The sequence below is a fragment of the Oreochromis aureus genome, linkage group 5 (genome assembly GCF_013358895.1).
Source record: "Oreochromis aureus strain Israel breed Guangdong linkage group 5, ZZ_aureus, whole genome shotgun sequence".
NCBI lineage: Eukaryota > Metazoa > Chordata > Actinopteri > Cichliformes > Cichlidae > Oreochromis > Oreochromis aureus.
The window spans coordinates 23,217,406-23,239,973 of record NC_052946.1 but is presented as its reverse complement, the minus strand read 5'-3'; the positions used below and the strand labels follow the sequence as shown (position 1 = coordinate 23,239,973).

Genomic DNA, 22,568 nt, shown 5'->3' with positions numbered 1-22,568 from the left:
TACTCATTATTTCTTCCTTCATGGCTCAAGGGCATGAATCATGGATGGCATGATGGTCAAGTGGTTAGCACTGTAGCCTCACAGCAAGTTTATAACTGGCTCAATCCCCACCTATGCCTGTGTGCGTTCTCTCATGCCTTCTCCCACCGTACAAAGACATCCATTAGGTTAACTGGTGATTCTTAATATGCCGTGGGTATTAGGTAATTAAAGTGCTGTATAACTGTATGTTGCTTAATGGGGGTTAAAATGGGACTTGTAGTCATTAAGATTAGAAAAGAACTGTATAAATGGGAGTACATTTCAATATTCATACAACCCAACAAACTACTGAACAAATCTAATCGTAAAGCTTATTTGCATGAATGTAATTTGACTTATCTACATCTTTGTGAAGGTTGCAGATGTACAGTAGAAGCCTGTGATAGACTTCTACTGCGCCAATGCAACATTGCCCATTGATTGGGTGATATATATGCTAGTTTCAGCTGTTGACTGGCTCTTTTATGGCAGGAGCTAAACTGCGGATGTGTAATCAGGATTCTTTGAGTGCCATGGCTCTCTTATCATGCCTCTGCTAATGTATATTTTGATGTTATAATTACCATTCTTTAGCATAATTATCAGAATCATTTGTTTATTGAAATCTCTCTTATCATACACATAAACATGCATGCTTTAAAAACACATTCCCACCTGACGGCTTTAAATCAAATGCAGTGCTGTGTTGACACAGTAACATGAGATTAATCTCTCTGCAACATCCAGTCATCACATTAAAGGGAAAAATAAATCACCCCTGACATATTTTCTACCCATCTGTGCTTAAAATAAATAAGCTGTAGTCCACTTTGTCAAACCACTGACGAGGCTTTTTGCACAATTAAAGATCTGAAGTGGTGCAAATACGGCCGTCGTCTCGTATTTATTTCACTGGATTTCCTTTCTGCAGCCCGCTGCAGATCGAAATTGACAGATTCTTAGGATTTTTTTTAACATTAATGTCATTCAAGTGCCTTGTTATGAATAGATGTCATCTTCATCAGGGTGAATTATGCTCCATTCTGATTAACATAATCAGCTTTTCCACTTCTGTCCTGAATGGCCGAGGCCATTTGGATTGCAAATGATAACGAGTGCTTCTTTTAGAAGAAGAAAGAACAAGCAGATGCACATAAATTAGAGTACTAGGACACTGTTTGAGGTATTGTATGCTGCAGAAAACACTACAGGGTGAAACCAGTAATAATGTTTTTTTTCTTTTATAAGGGCGGCTTATTATTTTTCTTTTTAAGCTACATATTTTTATTTTTGGACTCCACTCGAGCAGCTTTGAAGGTTCACAATTTGAGACAAGCTTTGTTTATCTTAAACTACACCTTGATCCAGCATTGAAAGAAGCCATTTAACACCTCTCTAAGACCCACCTCCCTTTGATCTACCATTATTTTGATTGGCTGCCCTTGCCTAAACAGGTGGGTCGGGCTTTTGTGTTCAGATCCACAGGTTTGACGTTTTGCAGATCTAAAAGTAGCAAAAACCGGATCCACCAGTGGAACAGTGTGTTTATGTATAGATGTTTGTATGTGTAACCAAAAAAGTGGGAAAGTTCTTGGGGGAGTTTTCCTCATCTTTGTTGTGTGTAACTTGCAGAAACGGTTCGAGCAATGACCCATGTGATAAACCAAGGCATGGCCATGTACTGGGGGACATCCCGCTGGAGCCCGATGGAAATAATGGTGAGACTCAGTCCAAAATACATTCCTTCTATCTTCACAAGTTGCAGTTATTTCCAGGTTCACATTATCTATTATTTCTGTTCTTCATGTTCAGTATTGTTCCCAATACAAAATGTTTACATACTCTGCTGTATTATGTAACTCTTTGCATGTTTTTCTTTAGGAAGCGTACTCTGTTGCGAGACAGTTCAACCAGATTCCCCCCATCTGCGAGCAGGCAGAGTACCACATGTTCCAGAGAGAGAAAGTGGAGGTGCAGCTACCTGAGCTGTTCCATAAGATAGGTGAGCAGTGGTGCGTTTGTGCCTCCAGGTGGAGAATTGATCCATGAAAGCGTTACAAAACTTATTTTTTACACAAACCCATAGAGCTAGAGGGATTTTTGACACGTGGACACACAAGGTTAAATTGAAGCCAAGTGTGGGATCTCAGGTCTGTGGAAAGAAAGGAAGCATTCCAGAAATGTAACACGAGAACTTCTCTCTTACTTGCTGGAGCACTGGAGATCAGTGCAATTCTGATTATAGCTGGTTAAAGTCTTGTTTGTGTTGCCATATAACTTTATTAGCTTCAATTCAATGCAATTTTAATATACAGAGCCAAATCACAACAACAGTCGCCTTAAGGAGCTTTATATTGTAAGGTAGACCCTACAATAATACATACAGAGAGAAACCCAACAATCATATGACCCCACTTGCACTTTGGCGACAGTGGGAAGGAAAAACTCCCTTTTAACAGGAAGAAACTGCCAGCAGAACCAGACTCAGGGAGGGGCGGCCATCTGCCGCGACCAGTTTGGGTGAGGGGATGAAGACAGGATAAAAGACATGCTGTGGAAGTGTGTGAACAGTCAGTGTGATTTAAGAGAAGTAGAGAAATGGTCATCATCAACTCAGCAAAGTTCAGCCCTTTTTTAAAATTTATTGATGGCTGATAAAAATTGTTCAGTGGTGATCACATGTTTCTCTTGTCAGGTGTGGGGGCCATGACGTGGTCTCCGCTGGCCTGTGGGATCATCTCAGGGAAATACGATGGCAGGGTCCCTCCCTACTCGCGGGCCTCCCTTAAGGTAGACAAGCCTCGCTCGCTGTGCTCCTTCTTTATCCCACTCTGATCATCTGTGCCGCTGTCACTGTGCTGTGTTTCACTGCTGGTTGCTTATTGTGTATGTTTGTGTCTTTCAGGTTCTGTTATTCACCACATACTGTAACCTTGTGTGTTTTCAGTGCCATGCCGACGCCATGCACTGCGTACCGCTTCACAAGCAGTGCTGTTACACACTGTTTGTCAGTTGGTGTCAGCTTAATATATTTTAGTCCACGCAAATGACCACAAAACACCTACGCTCACAACAATAATAGTGCGGCACGTGTGCGTGCTGACTTGTGAATTTTTATTTGACACTACAGATACCAACACTTTAAAAATAAAAATGTTTCACTTTATAAATTGGCAGATGAATCGGGAATCAATTCAGTGTGATGTGTCAGGCAGCTCATGAGAAGAAGAAAACAAAACGTCCATTTTAACTAAAAATGATCAAAGAGGAGACGAAGCTTTAGGGATTCAATCCAGTATGTGTGACAGATGAACTCAGCAGCCCTCACTTTCCATCATGTCATGTTGTGATGCTGAAATATATTTTAGCATTCAGCATGCAGACTTTTAAAAATAAGAGATCCAAGACAGCTCAACACATAAGCTTACACCTGACTTGGTGTTCTGTCCCTCTGTGCTGGAGTGGCATGTTGTGTTTCTGTGGATCGTGTGTCACTGATTGTTGGTTTGAGCTCTGCCGGTTCATGAAGCAAGCTCTCATCTTGGTGTTGTGCAGTACTTTTGGTGATTTATGTTGAATGTGCTGCTTCCCGTTCGGCTCAGTGTTGTCTGTGGATGTTTGTGGTGTTATGGATCGTTGAGTCAGTGAATCCTTGTGGTACTAATCACATCCTCTGTATTGTTAGATCTACCAGCTAGATATCAAAGCTACTGTATAACTCAGCTGGGAAAAAACTAACACTTTTTTAACATATTTAATTTTTGTAATGTTTATAAATCTGCTATAAATGAACTGACTATTATTATTTTTTACAAAAGCATAGAGTGAGCTGTGTTTCCCTGGCTGAGGTGTAGACAGCAGGAGACAGAGTCACGTGTTTAAAAACAGGCCCTGGTGACACAGGAGCTGCGGCGCAGCGGTGTGAGCAGGGCTGTGTTTTTGAGCAGGTGTGCTGTGTTTTCGACAGGGCTACCAGTGGTTGAAGGACAAGATCTTGAGCGAGGAGGGCCGGCGTCAGCAGGCGAAGTTGAAAGAGCTGCAGGCAATCGCGGAGCGGCTGGGCTGCACTCTGCCCCAACTCGCCATCGGTACGCAGATACACTCTGCCGCTCTCTCTCTTTCTGTCTGTCTGTCCGTCCCTCTGCCTCGGACAGGCCGAGGTCAGCACCGCTCTCGCAGCTGTCTGGTTTGACACTTGGTGTGTTGTGTTGTCACGTATGTGTCTGTGTTGTAACTGCTGCAGTTTAAAAAAAGAAAAGAAAAGAAAAAAGTATATTTATGAGAAAAAAACCAAGAAAACAGGGACTATTTAAGAAATAAAACAATCAAAAAGGTAAATAGTGCGTCTTAAAGGGACAGGAACACACAGTATCAGAAATACATCCAGGGGATGACTCATATCGATTCACTTGCCGGGCAGTAAATGTGCAAAGCCCAAAGACGCAGAGTCCTGCAAGGGTCGTTAAAGTGGCAGTCGAGAGGGACGCAGCGAATAAATCTCGCAGTCGGTCTCCTATCGCAGCACAGATCACAGCAGATTTTTCACCCACACAGTAATACACTGTCATAGATTTGGTTTCACGGGCCATTAGTGGACACCCTCGGTTCTCCCTCAATTACCATAAATCCTTCCAGCACTCCTGTAGGCAGCACGGGACATTTATATGCAGTCTTCTAGATCGCTGTGTCACTCCAGCATTAAATAAAAACTATAAAACAATGACAGACTGCTTCTCGCCTTGGGCTTTATCCCGAGACTCCTTGAGCAGGTGGTAAATTCAGGAATCAGTCTGCAAGTGTGAGAACAGAGTAAACAGATGTAGCCTGAGGGAAGGTCTGCACCTGCATCACTCCAGATGAAGATCTTCTTTTTTTGGTCGTATTCTCATGTTTATTGAAGATTTGTGTAGAATCATAATCCCACTATTTTTACAGCAGCATTCTTCATTCCTTTATGCTGTAATCTGCTTAACAGTGTATTTTCCTGAATTTCAAGAGCATGCTGTTGTATTGCATAATACAGTTCCCAATTACAATGGCAGACCAAGCAAGGATGGGGGGTTTTGTGTGTGTGTGTGTGTGTGTGTGTGTGTGTGTGTGTGTGTGTGTGTGTGTGTGTGTGTGTGTGTGTGTGTGTGTGTGTGTGTGTGTGTGTGTGTGTATTTGTATTTGTTTGCAATGATCACAAAAAGGCAAGTTTTCTGAACATTATTAGCCGAGAGCTGTTCTGAGATTTATTTAGTTCTTTTACTCATGCTTTGCACCTGAAAATGGTTCTGAAGTATTTGTACATGAGTTTTTTGCAAGTTCCTGCTTCACTACCTGTGCTTTACAAAGGGATGGGAACTTAGTCTTATGAAAAAAAAATTATATATCAGGAAAAACAAATTAAAGATTAGATGAACATCACACAATAAATTACACAGTCAATATTCAACAAACCTAAATCAAGAAGCAGTGTTTGAAAAATTAAGTACACCCTTACTGGTTCTATAGAATTAAGATGGTAAGTCACAGACAGAGGTCGCTTATGAAAGGCACTTGATTAATTGGTCATTAGCAAATGTGACTGGCTCTATAAAAGCAGAAGTTCTGGCAGTTTCATAACAGTTTGTAATCATCACAGGAGTGAATGTCCCAACAAGTTTACCCCATAGCAGACCATGCAATGCTCAGAAACACTGCAAAAAAACCCCAAGAGCTACATCTTAGACTCCATGGGCCTCGGTTAGCATGTTAGATGTTGAAGTTCATGACAGTACAATCAGAAAAAGACTGAACAAGTATGTCTTGTTTGGAAGTGGTGACAGGAAAAAGACTCTTCTTGCTAAAAAGAAAATGACTGCATGGCGTAGGGCTCCAAAGCCACATCTGAGCAAATCACAAGACTTTTGGAACAATGTTCTTTGGACAGATGAGACCAAAAATGGAGATGTCTGTTCATAATACAGAGCGCTACCTTTAGAAAAAAAAACAGCACAAATATTTCATACCAGATGTCAGGAATGATGTGGAGGGATGATGATTTGAGCTTGTTTTACAGCCACAGGACCACAGCAAGTTGCAGCCATTGAGTTAGCTATGAGCTCCTCTGTATACTAAAGCATTGTGGTGTTAAAGGTGAGGACGTCTTTCTAACGGGTAATGGTTTTGCTGAAATTGGGTCATGCAACAGGAGAATAGATCCAAGCACAGCAGTAAATCTACAACAGAATGGCTGAAAAAAGAGTGAGCATGTTGCAATCCATCAGCGTCCAGACCTGAACATGATTGAAATGCTGTGGGACAACCTTAAGAGAGCTGTGGATAAACAAATGCCTGCAAATGTCAGTGGACTGAAGCAACAATCCAATTAAATTCAATTCAGTTTTATTTATACAGCACCAAATCACAACAACAGTCACCTCAAGGCACTTCATATTGGAAGGCAGACCCTACAATAATGCATACAAAGAAAAACCCAACAATCATATGACCCCCTATGAGCAAGCACTTTAGCGACAGTGGGAAGAAAAAACTCCCTTTTAACAGGAAGAAACCTCCAGCAGAACCAGGCTCATGGAGGGGCGGGGCCATCTGCTGCGACCGGTTTGGGTGAGAGAAGGAAGACAGGATAAAGACATGCTGTGGAAGAGTCAACATTGTAAAGAAGAGTGGGTCAAAATTCCTCCACACCGATGTGAGAGACTAATGCTCATACAGGTGTTTCTACAATCTGCTGAATCATGGTGTGTACTCAGTTTTTTCACACACTGCTTCTGCATTTGGTTTATTTCATTTCAGCTAAATAATGAAACGGTTCTGATCTGAGATTGTATTTAAACAATTTTAGAACCCAGTAAGCACCAGATGGTTTTTCCATTCAAATCATTTAGTCATGGTGCAACAACGGGACTCAATTTGCCTGCAGTAAGCTATGCAAAGTTACATTTTCAACACGGCATGAGCTAAGGTATAGTACTGAAATTTGATGTAATGTAGGCCGGCATTCAGCAGCATCTGATCAGGAGTCATTTTTATATTGTGGTGTGTGCATGAGTGGGTCGGTTCTTCCATCGCTGATCCAGTGTTAGTGTAACGAGTGTCGAGTTCCTGATGAGTAATGTTGCCGTAGTATAGCAGTTGGTTTATTTTATCAGGGAGCGGCTGTCATTTCATGTGCAAATAGTAATCAGCGTGTGTTTGCGTCTCGGGTATTGCGTGTGTGTATGTGTGTGTGTGTTTAATCACGGTAGGGGTGTCATCCCTATTTACTGGTCTCCTGCAGCGTGGTGCCTACGGAACGAGGGGGTGAGCTCTGTCCTTTTAGGGGCGTCCAACACCGACCAGCTGATGGAGAACATAGGAGCGATCCAGGTGAGTGTGTTTGTGTGTGTACGCTTTGCTTGTGTTACCGCGAAGCAAATCAGAAGCTTAATTTGTGAAAATGCGACCTGACCCGCTTTGTCGGGCTCGTATTCATGCCTTACAGTCCGTAACAGCAGCCTCCTCTCCTGGGCACGGCTTGGCCTCCTGGGCAGTTTGCTGCTGCACGCCTGGGTGCTTTACTGTACTGAGTTAATAAGGTCAGAGGAGTATCAGTTGCCAGTGGGATTGGAGATGAGCTCACAGCCGCTTCCTCCTCTCCTGATAAGATGCACTCTTTAATGGGGGTTTCAGACCAGTGAGGGTTTACGTCCTCTCCTCACATTATGTCTGGCCCGAAGTAAAAAGCATCCTGACTCTCCTCTACTCCGATGCTTTGTGTCTGCTCCCGTGTGTGTGTGTGTGTGTGTGTGTGTGTGTGTGTGTGTGTGTGCACTAAACGTCTCCTCTCCCAGAATGCGTTTGATATTTCGGGTTTGAAATGCTATGCTCACATTTCCCAAGGGCTCTGCAGTTTCCCTTTTGCCAGAATTTTATATCAGAGACGCTGAAATAGAAACGGCCCCTGGTGTGAAAGACTTTTTCTCAGGAAGTTTCAAAAAAAATATTATATTTTTCTTTTTATTTAATGTCTGCATTGTCGGAAGAGCAAATACTTTTTTTTTTTTTTTTTTTTTCCCCAGTTATTCTCTGCACACAAAAAGTTCCTGTTTAATTTTTACTCCCATCTAATCTTTTTTTTATTTTGCTTGTTTTCCAGTTAAATAGACTGAAGATTTTTACTCCTCACTTTGAAATTCAGAGTAAAACAATCTGTATTTTTATAAAATAGTGCAAAATATCTTAATAAATATTTCTTTTTAGTGATGTATTTTCATAAATCTTTGTTTATACAGTCTTTTTGTTGAAAATAATTATTCTTTGAGTCAAGTTTCCTCAGTTATCAAGTTTAAAAGGAACAATATATTTCTGCTCTGCTTAGTGATGCACTACTTTACTATAAATACTTTATGTAGTGTCTGTTTACAAAGTTCCACCCCAGTTCCAAAAATAGTTGAGATGCTGTGTAAAATATAAATAAAAATACAATGCAATGATTTGCAAATCTCAAATATAAAACATTTTATTCACAATAGAACATAAAGAACATTTCATAATGTGTCAAATGTTTTCAGTTGGTGGAAAGTTGGGCCTGTCTGCAGACAGGTCGAGCTTTGCACCAGAAAAGACGCCAGTATTCCTGTTTCATGTTCACATATGGCTTCTTCTTTGCACGATAGAGCTTTAAGCTGCATTTGTGGATGGCACGGTGAACTCTGTTCACAGACAGGGATTTCTGGAAGTCCATCCAATGATTTCCATGACAGAATTGTGCCTGATTTTAGTGCAGTGCTGCCCGAGGACCTGAAGATCATGAGCAGTCAGTACTGATTTTTAGCCTAGTCTCCTGCGCACAGAGATTTCTCCATATTCTTATTCAAAGGTTTCACAATTTTACATTAAAATAACTTTATTTTGAAGTTGTTCCACAGTTTTGTTCAGACTGCTGAAACTCTGCCTCTCTAAGACGCTCTGTTTATACAGAGTCACGTTAGACCTGACCTGTTGCCAAAATTATTCTTCTTCAAAATGAGTTAATATTTTTCATGAAATACTAAAATCTCTGTTTTACCAGCATCCCAACTTTTTTGGAATTTATTAGAACTGAAGCCTTTTTACATATCGCTGTTTCTATAAAGGTACAAACTTGTGCGTAAAGCTAATATATAAAACAACAAAGAAATAAAGTAAAAAATAAACACATGCTACTTCCATTTTTGGATTTTGAGCTGGACTGAAGATTGTAACGTTGGTAGCGATGTGAAACTGCAACACTACATGGCGACTGCAGTGTGTTCACCTCTTGTCTCTCTGTCGTGTCGTAGGTTCTTCCAAAGTTGTCATCATCCATCACACACGAGGTGGACAGCATCCTGGGGAACAAGCCGTACAGTAAAAAGGACTACCGCTCCTAACGCGTGGCACGGCCCCGCCCGGCAGGGCTGCTCCCGGCCTGCAGCCGCAGTGCCCCACCTTTGCCTGATCCTCTGTTTGCTTGAGCTTTTACTGAGTGAGACCCTGGCGCATGAGTCTGGCCACACCACGGCCACGCAGGGCACCTCATTTAGAGTTACAGGGATAAGATAAGAAAAGGGGGAAAAAATACAGTCACCTCCACTGGAAATGACAGGATTGACAAAGAAAGACACAAACATGGAAAAAGAGAGGTTAGGGATATGCGCTCATATTTAAATTAGTTATACATTCAATTCAGCTGAACGTATTTTAAAACTATAGAGAAAAATACATTTATTAAAAAAAAAAATAAGCACACGCTTGCTTGGCAGCCAGATTTTTTTTCCTTTCTTTTTTTTTTTTTTCTCTTTTTCTAAAACCGAATACAACTAAAAGGAAGATGAAATTCATGCTGTATGAATACACGAGAACTACTGTTGCACATGTACCATAGCCATGCATTCGTTGTTTGGACGTTCTGTTTACAAACACCTGTGTACTGTACAAATCCGTCAAGATTTCTCTGAAAGTGTTGTCGACATTACCAGAGCCTCCTCACGGGCTTCAATCAGCACTTTAGTACTGTCAGTAAAGGTGTTGGAAGGTAGTTTCAAAGAGGAGAGAGGATGGGTATTACAACAGTCTTATCTCACATCCATTGCACTATAGAATCACATCGCCTCTTCATAATTCCCTCTCTTCATCCTCTGTATCTTCACTGGCAGTGCGTTTGTCCAGCCTAATCCTCCGATGCTCCTCCTGTGTAAGCGTGGCTCTGAAGTTCTGGAGTCATCAGGACTTCCATCCTTACCAGTGAACCACCCGCCTTGATGGAGCTTAGGAGCCTAGGCTGATGTGTCTGGGCAACTTGCGTGCCACTGAAGAGATGAGCAGTTTATTCATCCCTAACAGCAGGAACTGCAGTCGTGTTACATCAAACGCAGCTGCCTGCTTCACTGTGCTTCCCAGCCGCTGTTCTCGCTTTTTTCAGGCTGAGGATTTTGGTTTACAGGGAAAGTTCATATCAGTGTTGGCTCCACATCTCATGGAAACTTCTCCTCAATCAAATTCAGTTCAAGTATTTTGCCTTATTTAGAGTTGCATCAAACTGTGCTTTGGGCTTGTAGACAAGCAGCTCGACAGCTGCCTCTCTGCGCTGGTCATGTGTCCCCGGTATAAAGTGGACCGCTGAGTGGTGGAAGTGGTGTTTGTTGCTCCCTGACTGGGGGGAGGAGTCGTGTGTCCGGTTAATCAGTGAGTGGCAGCAGCTCAGGGAACAGAGCAGGCAGTTTCAGTCGTGTGTTGGCGTACACAAAGTCAGGAGGTTGTATTTAGTCATCTGTTTTTCTTTCATGTGTGGACACTTTAGCGTGGCTTGAGCCAAAGATCTTCTTCTTCTTCATTTCTTTTAGAAAACAACCCAACGTTTCACTATTACAAGATTATAGAAATCATCTTGACGCATGTGCTGTCCAGCTTGTAATCTATCTATGGTATGGACTTTACTCCATAATATATCTTTACTTGACCGAGCTGTTACACTAGTTAACAAGTATGTCCTTCATATACAGAATGCATAGTACAACTAAGTGCTTTAGGATCGGTAAGGTTTGTTTCAGGCGGCAGACGCCCCGAGACACGTCAGAAGTATTATTGCAGACATTTTGACAACGCCCTGTATCATTTATTGTCCTTTGGGTGCTCTCTTACTGTGATTAAAGCACAAGTAGAAAGCATGTTACATCCTCTAAGCATGGACCCTCTTCACCCAGCCTACAGTACCTATGGGACAAACAAGGTGATGCTTTTCAAGCTTACTAACACGTGTAGATAACAAGTCTTTACTAACAGCTGATAAACTGTTGATTCTTAGAAGAAAAGGAAAAAACAAGTGCAAATTAACATAACTTATAAAAGTGTGAATGATATGAATGAGGTGAAGCTGCTCAGCTAGAGTGGAGGGGATAAACATCACTGTGTGGGGTTTGTGTGGATGAGGTTTTACAGTCTGCTTGAGTATTACTCCTAAACAACAGCAAAGTTGATCTGACTCATTTCTGTATGTGTGTGTGAGTTCAGGTGTGAGGGATCGGGGGTCAACTGAACTAATCCCATGCTGTTGTATTAGGTGATCCCTGAATACGGCTGATTTGCCGTGTCTCTTGTAAGTCTGAGTAAATAATAACAGGCACAAGCCGATGCTGTTTTCTCAGAATTAAAAAAAAAAAAAAAAAAAAGATAAGCAAAGAACATTTTGTTCGTTTGTCTGTGGAGTTTCTGTGTCTTAATATTTCCATCTGCAGGGAACGGAGAAGAAGTCTGAGATTTAAAGGTTGAGTCTGACATTTAGCTTTTTCTCGCCCAAAATTACAAAAGGTCTGATACTGAACTCATATTAGCTTAACACACAGACTGGAAACCAGAAGAAACTCATTTTCTCTTCTGTACAGAACATATTAGCCATTCATTATTAAGCTTTACAGATAAGGGTAGTCAGAGGGTTTTAGCCTTGTTCATACTGTGTTCACCAAGGACTGTCTGATTGAGATATTGTAAGGATAACTTGTCAGACTCTCAGTTGGGAACCTGGTTTATTTAACACATAATCGCGTCTTGTGCTGTGTGTGCACTTTCATCCTGTGCCCTCCGTTTCACCATCTGTGTGGGTGCATCTCTGCTCTGCTGGATAAACGGACACATGGAGCAGAGGAAAGGGAGACTGGTGAAGTGATGTATCGTTACCTGAGTCGAGGACGGCTCAGTGTTTGTCGCTCCCGTGGCAGCGAGGACCGTGCCGTTTCTCCATCCACGTAACAAATAATTTAAGGCTGCAGTGGCAAGGCGTGACACGCTCATTTTCAGGAATCATTTCTTTTTCTAAATGTGTTATTGTTGATGAGAAAAGCAGTTTGGCTGGTTCCAGTCTCTGTGCTCTAAGGCGACGTCATATTTAGCAGCAAATATGCCGACCTGGCATATTTCCCCCCCTACAGATGTCAGACTTTCCCTTTGAACTTTATCGCTGTGCATTTAGTTTGACCATCAGAGTTGTGTCCCAGCGTGCCGACCCGCTCGACACAGATGCCGTGTCGTAACGAGCTTCACGCGCACAACGTAGAAATAACTGAAACTTTTGAAGCTTGTGTGTATTTGTCTGGTGCCCTCACCCATGTAGGAGAAAATAATGCTTTAAGAGGTCCTAGTTTCATCATATTTGCTGTTCTAACATGTTAATGACTAGTTCACAAATGAAACAGACCCACAGATGAATAGAGCTTATTTTACAGAAGGTTCTAGGTTATACAGAGAATATATTTTTATGTTCTAGCCTTTAATGCAGTAGAGAGAATTAAGAGAACTGTTTTTATTTTTGTCATCATGCTGCATTTTTCCTATCGGTATTGTATTGATTTGAAGACTGACAAAAAGAAGCAATCTTTGTGTTGTGTGTGCATTATGATGCTCAAATGCAACAGTGTATGGAATTCACTCTGAAGACGACGTATTGAGAGCCTGGTATCTCCTGTACATACTCTGACCTTTGTATATATTTCCGGTTGTGATCGCCTTTGCCTTTTTTCATTTTGATTTCATTTTGCAGGCGTTGCTATCTGCACTGTGCTTGAATCTGAGATTTAGACAGGATGTACAGCTTATGATCTTCAATGAAAATGAATTAATGATAAAAATAAGAATGGTTAAAAACCAACTTGTGTCTGTTTTTATTTTGCCATCTTTATTCATAATGTTTGGATTTGTTAGAGCGTCCAAGCCTCTTCTATCCAGTGGAAAACAAAAGATGTATTTATGACTTATTTATGAAATATAAATATGAGGCAATTTATACAAAAAATAAAAATCCTGAAGGAGGTGCAAATGATCTGAAGTGGTTTACATTGAACTTTAAAAACTGTCATTACAGCATATGTAGTCATCAGGAGCATGCTTTACTGTGATATAGCATAAAGCTTGTGAGGATCAATATAATCTCTGTTGCACCGTACAGTAAAGCATCATAGCACCATTTACCCAAGGGTCATACTTCATGTTGTATAGACTGAAAACGACTTCATAGAAATGACATAACTGCATCATATTCAGTAATATCACCAACATCTTTACAAAAGTAGAGTATTTTTCTTATACAGTACCTTCCGCTGTATTTTGAGGGCAAACATATAAAACACAATGTACTGGAAGTGCAGCAAACCTGACCACGGCTTCCTGGCGCTGCACTCTGGAAGAAGAAATGCTTATCCTGAAGGTGAGACGGGTTATGTTTGGAAATCACAAGCTGCAAGTGACAGTGTAACCCCAACAGTTCAAAGGAGACTTTGGCACACAAAAAAAAATCATCCAGACGGGTGCAAACATGGAACTGCAGTTCTCATCAGAGCGTCCGTTTCCATGAATCTCCCAGCTGCTACAGTCATGAGCTTTCACTCACTGGAGTCACTTCAGTTTAAAACTCCTGTCCCAGTTGAGATTTCCTGCTGGATGGAGCTGCTATAATGAGTTGTTGTGCTGTGATTGTCTTGAGCTGCTCCCATAGGTGAGGCGCGGAGGTCCACCTGAGGCGACGGACACAGAGAGCTGAGAGTCCAGCTCAGCAAATGCACAGCATTCACATTTGATCAGAATAACAACTAAAAAAAAAAAAAAAGTGTAAAGTGCAGCCTCTGCAGCTCTGCCCCTCACAGACAATAACTAAACATTGTCAGCACTTACACTTAGTTACTTACTCCCATTTCACGAGGTCAGCAGACATGTCACTTCTGTTCTCACTCGAGGGCGAGCGGAGGCCTTCACCTGCCCTCCGTGTGGATATTTTCATGACGTAAGTGTTAACACAGCAGGGGGTGTGTGTGTGTGTTAGTCACTGCTGTACCTTCCTGACAGGACGGTCCAATCCAGCTGTGCAGGCAGTTGCAGCGGCCGTTGCGACGGTCGCACTGCGCCCTGTTCTCGCACTCGCAGGTCTCTGAGCAGTCAGGCCCGTAATGATTCTCTCTGCAGTCTGACAGCAAACGGTGAAAAGCGAAATGCAAGCAGTTTAATAAAGCTACAAAATGGCGAGGGCACAATTAAAGCGGCAGGCCGACCACAAACACCTCCACCTGTCCAGTGTGCTTTATTGAGATTACTAAAGATTAACCCTTGTGTTGTCCACGGGTCATTTTTGTCCTCTACAGAAATCTTTTGCTATCAAAAATATGTTTTTTATTCATCAAATGGTCTGAAAATAACAGAAGTTATTCATTACTATACTATGCATGATTGGAATAAGTTTTAAGTAATTTGATTTATTTATGGGGTTTTTATTCGATTTTATAACACCTGTTGTCCTCGTGGACAAAAATGACCCCAAAGTACAAAGTGTTGCAAAAGGCCGTATTTTCACAACATACTGCTATCAAACATCTTTGATCTTGGATCACTGATGTTTGGGGTCAAGCACTGGTCATAACAACCACAACAACAACAACAACAGGCAGCACAATGAGGAGGCAGGTGCTCTATATTCAATAAAATGTTATTTATACTGCGCCAAATCAAAACAACAGTCGCATCAAAGTGCTTCGTATTGTAAGGTCGACCCTACAATAATACATACACAGAAAGTATGCTCACAAGCCTCCATTGCACTAGAGATTTGCATACTTTGATGAGCATACTTTTTTACCATGTTGTGCAAAGCAATGACCAGTAGGACAAAGCACATATTGTCCTCTAGTATAATGAGGAGGAAGAATCAATGTTCAGGAAGATCCAGGGTTAGAAGATATAGAAAATATTGTCAATATTTAGAGCACATGCTACCCTTTCTCTGAAAAAGCACATCACCCACCTGCAGAAGTGGAAGAAGACTATGAAGTGAAGAAAAGTGATGAAGAATCTGAACTATGTTCAAGTAGGTTCTTGGGCATCCAGGGCATTGTAGTCTGAGGAACTTGGAAAGAAAGTGACTGGGCTTCTTGAAGTTTCTTGAGTTTTCAGAATGTGAAACTGGAATAGAAGATGTGTCAGAGGACTGCACATCATCCATTTCAATTATGATGAAGACAAAGAATCAAGCAGGAAAGAGGAGTCAGCTGAGACGGAGGAATATTTGCAGTAATGTGAGGACATTGATCTGGTCTTCTAACATCCCAATGACAGACGATGCATGACTCTCTCATGTGCCACAGAGAAAGATAATCTATCACAGTCCAAGCACATATGGCACGTCCCATACTCCTTCATTGGCTTTTCTACTCGAGCACTGAACGCATTATACACAGTGTGTTCTGCTTGTATTCTGCTTTTTAACGTTCACATGCCAATGGATGCATCAGAGACCAAGTTGGGGTTCAGTAACTTGCCCAAGGACACCTTGGTAAGAACTCCAGACTAGAGCACACAGAGACTGAACCAACAACCATCCAATTAGCAGATGAGCTGCTCTACAGCTAACTCTATGACGAACAAGGAGGGACAAAAGAGGGAAAAAAATGGATCGAATGCAGCTGTAGTCTTATGTGGGTATGTTGATTCTACATCCGGTGGAGTCGCTACGGACAGTTTATGACATCCTGAGTCTGGTAGAGCAGTTTTAAAGGTGACACAAGATTAATCATAGAAGCGCAAAAGGATATAATTTCTTGATAAAGACACAATAGATGATCATCTTGCAGGGCCCCGCCCGTCGGGCTATATGATCGCCCGACTGGAGATATCACTAGCTCCGCGACGTTGGGCTAGCGATTTTGCGAGCCCTGTCGTTCATGACACAAACGCGCTCCCATTTGAGGTGTATGGAACAAGTGGGTGTTTCTCCTGCTGTGATGTAAGATCCTGATACTGATGTGACTGTATGAGCACAAAGTCCCGTTCAGAGGACTGTCCATTCCAACAGAACATCCCAAGTAAACCTATGAGATAAAAACATGGCAGTATGTCATGCCAGGTCCAGCTGTACATGGAACATGCTAGTGTACCGATGGCAAACGTCTGGCCTGCAGTCAGGACACGCGAGTTGTCCCTAACATTGCAGGTTTCAAAAGAAAACAATCATCTGTAACAACTTGTTTACTGTATATGACCCTTGCCTGCAACTGCAGAAAAGAAAGCTGTCCATGATGGGACCAGTACAGAGGAATAAACCTGAGCTTCCTCCTGCACTTGTGTCAAATATGGACATGAAAGTTTGCCTTCACTCAGACCCATGCCCTGGTGTCCTACCATGCCAAAATATAGAAAACTGTCAGGTAATGAGTTGGAATAAAGTTGAATAAAACCTTGAAACACAGAGATGGATGATATTTTATACTTATGGCTTTATAAACAGTCAAAGCAAACAGGGTCATTTTTGAGCGCAGAGGACAACAGATGTGATTATTTGCTGCCAGTAAAAACTTGAAGTAGTTTAAAACAGCTTTCTAAATTAACTTTGACATATACCGTCTGTGATCATCTGCTAAAGCAACTGACTCTGGTTGTGAAACGATAATCACAATAACTGATGATTTGATTTATTTTTACCCGAAAACAAAGAAAAAATTCATTTTATGAGGTTTTTAACAGACTTAAATTTGAAATGGAATAAAAAAAATGTGTCAGAATGTTTGAATTAAGTTTTAATTAAAAGTGGGGAAAAATCCACTTCATAGTAATTAAGTATCAATCAAACCAGATGGGGACATTTTGACCCCTGAGGACCACAGGTGTGATTATGTGCTGCCATTTAAAAATTATAAATGGTTCAAAAAAAACTTTTCACTAAAGTTCAACATAGAGCACTCTGTAGTTAGTCAGATAGTCAAAATTATCTGAACTTTTAAATATTTTATTTTCTTGTTTTGTTTCCACTTTCGAAAACACAGTGTATTTTATGTAAACAAGGTCTGGTGGCCCTAAAATGTAAAATGTTGGGTAAATTTTGTGTTAATGTGTTGGTCTTAAGTAAAACTAAGACGTAACATTGAATTGATTGACAAAGTATACTTTATATTTTAAAAACAGTCAAATGAAGTGGGGACATTTTTTGACCCCTGAGGACCACAGGTGTGATTATGTGCTGCCATTAAAAAAATGTAAATGGTTCAAAAAAATTTTTTTCACTAAAGTTCAACATGCAGCATTCTTTAGTTAGTCAGATAGTCAAAATTATCTAAACAATTAAATATTACATTGTCTCATTTTATTTTCGCTCAAAAACACAGTGTACTTTATGTAAACAAGGTCTGGTGGCCCTTAAATGTGTAATGTTGGGTAAATTTTGTGTTAATGTGTTGGTCTTAAGTAAAACTAAGGTGTAACACTGAATTGATTGACAATTTATAATTTATACTTTAAAAACACTCAAATGAAGTGGGGACATTTTTGACCCCTGAGGACAACAGGTGTGATTATGTGCTGCCATTTAAAAATTATAAACACTTCAAAAAAAACTTTCTCACTAAAGTTCAACATACAGCACTCTGTAGTTAGTCAGATAGTCAAAATTATCTAAACAATTAAATATTTCATTGTCTGATTTTATTTTCGCTCAAAAACACAGTGTACTTTATGTAAACAAGGTCTGGTGGCCCTTAAATGTGTAATGTTGGGTAAATTTTGTGTTAATGTGTTGGTCTTAAGTAAAACTAAGGTGTAACACTGAATTGATTGACAATTTATAATTTATACTTTAAAAACACTCAAATGAAGTGGGGACATTTTTGACCCCTGAGGACAACAGGTGTGATTATGTGCTGCCATTTAAAAATTATAAACACTTCAAAAAAAACTTTCTCACTAAAGTTCAACATACAGCACTCTGTAGTTAGTCAGATAGTCAAAATTATCTAAAAAATTAAATATTACATTGTCTCATTTTATTTTTGCTCAAAAACACAGTGTACTTTATGTAAACAAGGTCTGGTGGCCCTAAAATGTAAAATGTTGGGTAAATTTTGTGTTAATGTGTTGGTCTTAAGTAAAACTAAGGTGTAACACTGAATTGATTGACAATTTATAATTTATATTTTAAAAACAGTCAAATGAAGTGGGGACATTTTTGACCCCTGAGGACCACAGGTGTGATTATGTGCTGCCATTTAAAAATGTTAAATGGTTCAAAACAAATTTTTCACTAAAGTTCAACATACAGCACTCTGTAGTTAGTCAGATAGTCAAAATTATCTAAACAATTAAATATTTTATTTTCTTGTTTTATTTCCGCTTAAAAAACAGGGTGTATTTTTTGTAAACAAGGTCTGGTGGCCCTAAAATGTGTAATGTTGGGTAAATTTTGTGTTAATGTGTTGGTCTTAAGTAAAACTAAGATGTAACACTGAATTGATTGACAATTTATACTTTATACTTTAAAAAACACTCAAATGAAGTGGGGACATTTTTGACCCCTGAGGACAACAGCTGTATGGAAATCGGGAGGACATTATGAGGGTTAAACACTCGGCTGAGTACATTTACTTAAATATCGAGCACAAGTATTGTTTACGGGGCAACTGTGGCTCAGGAGGTAAACTGGGATGCCTACTGATTGAAGGGTCAGGGGTTTGATCCCCAGTTTGCATGTAGACGAGTCCTTGGTCTAGTTTTCCCGGTTGCATCCAGGAAGCATGAGTGTGTGAATGTTAGCCAAAGCTCTTAAGCATAGAAAACTGGATTCAAATTTTAGTAGAAAAGTACTTCAAACAGAAATAAAGTACTGCTGACTTCACGTCATCCTTTTTGTATTGGTTACAGATTAAGGATTCAAAATTTAATAGGCTTGTACACCGACCCAGTATAATGTTATGGCCCGTTGCTGGTTCACTCCTCCCTGGACTATGTTAGATAGATACTGACCAGCGCAGACCATGAACACCTCACAGGAGTTGCAGTTTTAAGAGATGCTCTGAGTCACTCATCAAGCCCTCACAATGTGGCTCCTGTCAAACTCACATCAATCCTTATGCTTCCATCTTTCCTGCTTCTAAAACATAAACTTTGACAACAAAATGTTCACTGGCTCCTAACACATCCCAACCACTGACAGTGTTACGCCTGATCAGCATATCAGCGCTGAGAGTGGAGGGAAACATATTTTTGCTTCATATGTTTTTTTTGAGTCAAAATATAAAAATGTCAAAACTTGTTCTCAAATAGCATAAAACAAACACTTTTTTAACACTAATATCAAAAAATATTTAGTGCAACACAAGGAATGCCCAGAATACCATTAATGTATATGTTTTGCAATTTTGGTAATTTAATTTAATTCTAAATAATGTCTCTGATTTTGTCTTTTCATATTGTAATCTTGGTTTTCCTCTGTTTTTAAATGTAGCTGGGCACTATATATGACAGGAGCCATTTTTAGGCATCAAAGTATTTACTAAAAGTATATTTTACCAACTCTTTACATGCATTTATACAATAATACCTTTACTGGTAAGAAAGCATGTGAAAGCTGTGTGTGTATGTGACGCCTGCAAGCTAGTTCGGGCTAGCCGCTGCAGTGAGTCACACTCGCTCTCTTCAAGTCTTAAACCAAATCAGTTTGGGTTAGGGTCTAAGCTGGAGAATTGGCCAATGCAAGAGTTTCACTCCTTCCACCAGCCCCGCATACACGTGTAGCTTTGGGGTGTTTTTACTACATTCTCCAATTTCTATATCATAATTGCTTTTGCAGCCTTTCATCTCAACCTTAAAAAACCATCACCTAAACAAATTCTTCCACTTATTTCTCTGAAATACTCGTCTCTTCCATCCATATTAAAGGAACAAGCTGATTGTGTATGTGACTGCCATCATCACATGTATGCTGAAGTAAATACAGTGCAGTGCATTCATCATAGCAGTGTATAAATCTCACTTATGTCTCTGTTGCATAACTCATCATCGCTAATGAGTAATGAAGGCACATCAGCTGAAAGTGATGTCACTGATGAAATGCGGTACGCGTTTGATGGCTGTGTATTCTCAAAAATGCGTGAGCGATTACCAATGTCACATCTGGGTCCAGTCTTCCCCGAGGAGCAGAGGCATCTTCCTGACACAGGATCACATTGAGCGTCGTCTTCACAGTCACAGATCTGGACGCAGCCCTGACCGTAGCGACCCCGTTCGCACGCTGAGTGAATGATTGGAAACATGAAATTATTGTTTTTCTTAAGAGAATAAAATAGGCAAAAACACGCCAGTTATTCTTTGATTTCATCTGGGAGAACAGATTGGACCGACCTCTGTGACAGCGGGCTCCGTGAAATCCTGGAGAACAGATACACCGACCCGACACCGGGTGACAGGAGGCGCCATTCATACAGTCACACTGCATCCGACACAGCGGGCCGTGGAAACCAGGGGGGCAGGCTAACGAGTTTGGGGGGAGGGGGATTCATGGGAGGAGAATAAAAGTCGACCTTTGAAGTTTAAATCTTGTGCATTAATTAATAAATGACTGTAAACTTAAGGACTCAAATCTGACATCTTTAAAGTGGAGCTTTAAGGTTAGAATACAAATGCTGGGCTGATTTGATCGAATTATAAACCTTGTAAGCCTTTTGATGTTCAGTGTGTTCAAAAAATACAAGTTAAATTTCAGGATTTTATAAAGACTTCTTCTACTGTGACATCTGTGCATCGGCATGAATGATCTCATCACGACCTTAAAAACTACTGAGGTGCTTCATGTGTACTGCAATCTCTCGCACAGCTTTGACTTCATTCAAAACTTCAGCAACCGTGAACACAAGATATTTAAAAAAAATACAACATATACAAAAAGCATTAACAGAGCAGGATGATGTGCAACTACATGACTTACTGATGTGTTTTTGGACAACGATGGAGGTCATTCTTTGTGTTTGTGTGTGTGTTCAGTTCTCACCGTGTTCACATAGATGCCCATAGTAGCCTGGACCGCACTGACACGTCCCCGTCACTCTGTCACAAGTGCCATTATTTTGACAGCTACATTTCAGCTGGCAGTTGGCACCAAATCTTCCCGCCGGACATTCTGGGACAGGAAGAATAAAACAGAGGACATGACTCGCTGTGACACCTGATTATGTTTAGATTCAACATGTTACAACAGATCAAATATGTGGTAATGGACAGATGCAATAAATAAAATATTGTGATGATTTTTTTTTAAAGAGTAGGTGATCACCTATGTTGCAGTGTGCACCAGTCCAGCCCAGACCGCAGGTACAGTTGCCGGTCACAGAGTCGCATACTCCTCCATTACTGCAGTTACAGCGTTGAGCACATTCTGCCCCAAACCAGCCTGCAAGGCAGCCTGAGGCCAAACACACACTCCAATTAAACTTAAGAAAATATCCAGGCAAGTGTCATAACATGCTGTAGTTCTGAAAGCACAGTTTTCTAGTCTTGCTCATTATAAAGGATTACAGGTAAACAGTAATCTGGAGCCTCCTGCTGTATTTTCATCTCATAGTGTTTTCAATGGTGTGGACTGTCTCTTACTGTGGATTCATGCTCCTGTAATAAGTGAAGAATGGAGTTTGTCAGTGTGTTGCTGAAATAAGCAGAGCCTTCGTTGAAAGAGACATCATCCCATGCTATGTGTAGAGATGGCACGATACCACTTTTTTATGTCCGATACCGATATCATAAATTTGGATATCTGCCGATACCGATATGAATCCGATATAGTGTATTTTTTTTAATCAATAAAACAGTTTTTATAATATCTTGCTGCATTTTGTATAAGTTCATACTCAAGTTTAAATAAACAACAACACTAAAGCTATTCTGTTATACCTGTATGTAAAAAATACACTGCACCCAAAATATTTCATAGTTCAGCAACACTGATCAATCTAATGAACTTAAACCTACTCCATCCTCCCTATTCTGGTATTTTAAAGAGTACTTAGCAGAAATATTAAGCAACCTAACTAATAGGGTTGCAAACTCCCAGCAAAAACAATAGGGAACCACCCCCCACCCTCCACCTCATGATGCTTAATCGATGTAATCAACTTTAATTTGATGCAGGGTGAAAAAAATGCACAGAAATAAATTATTTTTCAAGAATAATTAAATAGATTCAACATCTTTCTTCAACAGAATTGCAGAATTCACAGATGGTACTTTCCCAAAGGAAAAAGTACTATAGCTTACTAGGGTATATTAGA

The 22,568-nt window shown here is 40.4% G+C and overlaps 2 protein-coding genes across 3 annotated transcripts in view; one reads left to right on the top strand and one right to left on the bottom strand.

The window, feature by feature from the left end:
* kcnab2a (potassium voltage-gated channel, shaker-related subfamily, beta member 2 a) overlaps positions 1–13,150 on the top strand; it is an 87,393-nt gene extending 74,243 nt beyond the window's left edge. For both annotated transcript variants that reach the window (XM_039612192.1, XM_039612193.1), the window contains exons 10-15: positions 1,654–1,739; positions 1,903–2,023; positions 2,717–2,811; positions 3,989–4,109; positions 7,289–7,377; positions 9,312–13,150. In XM_039612192.1, the coding sequence (XP_039468126.1) occupies positions 1,654–1,739; positions 1,903–2,023; positions 2,717–2,811; positions 3,989–4,109; positions 7,289–7,377; positions 9,312–9,401 (602 nt within the window). In that variant the 3' untranslated portion in view covers positions 9,402–13,150. The remainder of the gene's footprint in view (positions 1–1,653; positions 1,740–1,902; positions 2,024–2,716; positions 2,812–3,988; positions 4,110–7,288; positions 7,378–9,311) is intronic.
* An 8-nt stretch (positions 13,151–13,158) lies between these two features.
* The window catches only part of megf6b (multiple EGF-like-domains 6b), a 64,233-nt gene continuing 54,823 nt past the window's right edge, over positions 13,159–22,568 (bottom strand). The window contains exons 34-39 of the mRNA XM_031740079.2: positions 21,578–21,706; positions 21,296–21,424; positions 20,650–20,778; positions 20,411–20,539; positions 14,330–14,458; positions 13,159–14,012 (exon numbers count right to left, since the gene is read on the bottom strand). Of these exons, the coding sequence (XP_031595939.2) occupies positions 13,948–14,012; positions 14,330–14,458; positions 20,411–20,539; positions 20,650–20,778; positions 21,296–21,424; positions 21,578–21,706 (710 nt within the window). The 3' untranslated portion in view covers positions 13,159–13,947. The remainder of the gene's footprint in view (positions 14,013–14,329; positions 14,459–20,410; positions 20,540–20,649; positions 20,779–21,295; positions 21,425–21,577; positions 21,707–22,568) is intronic.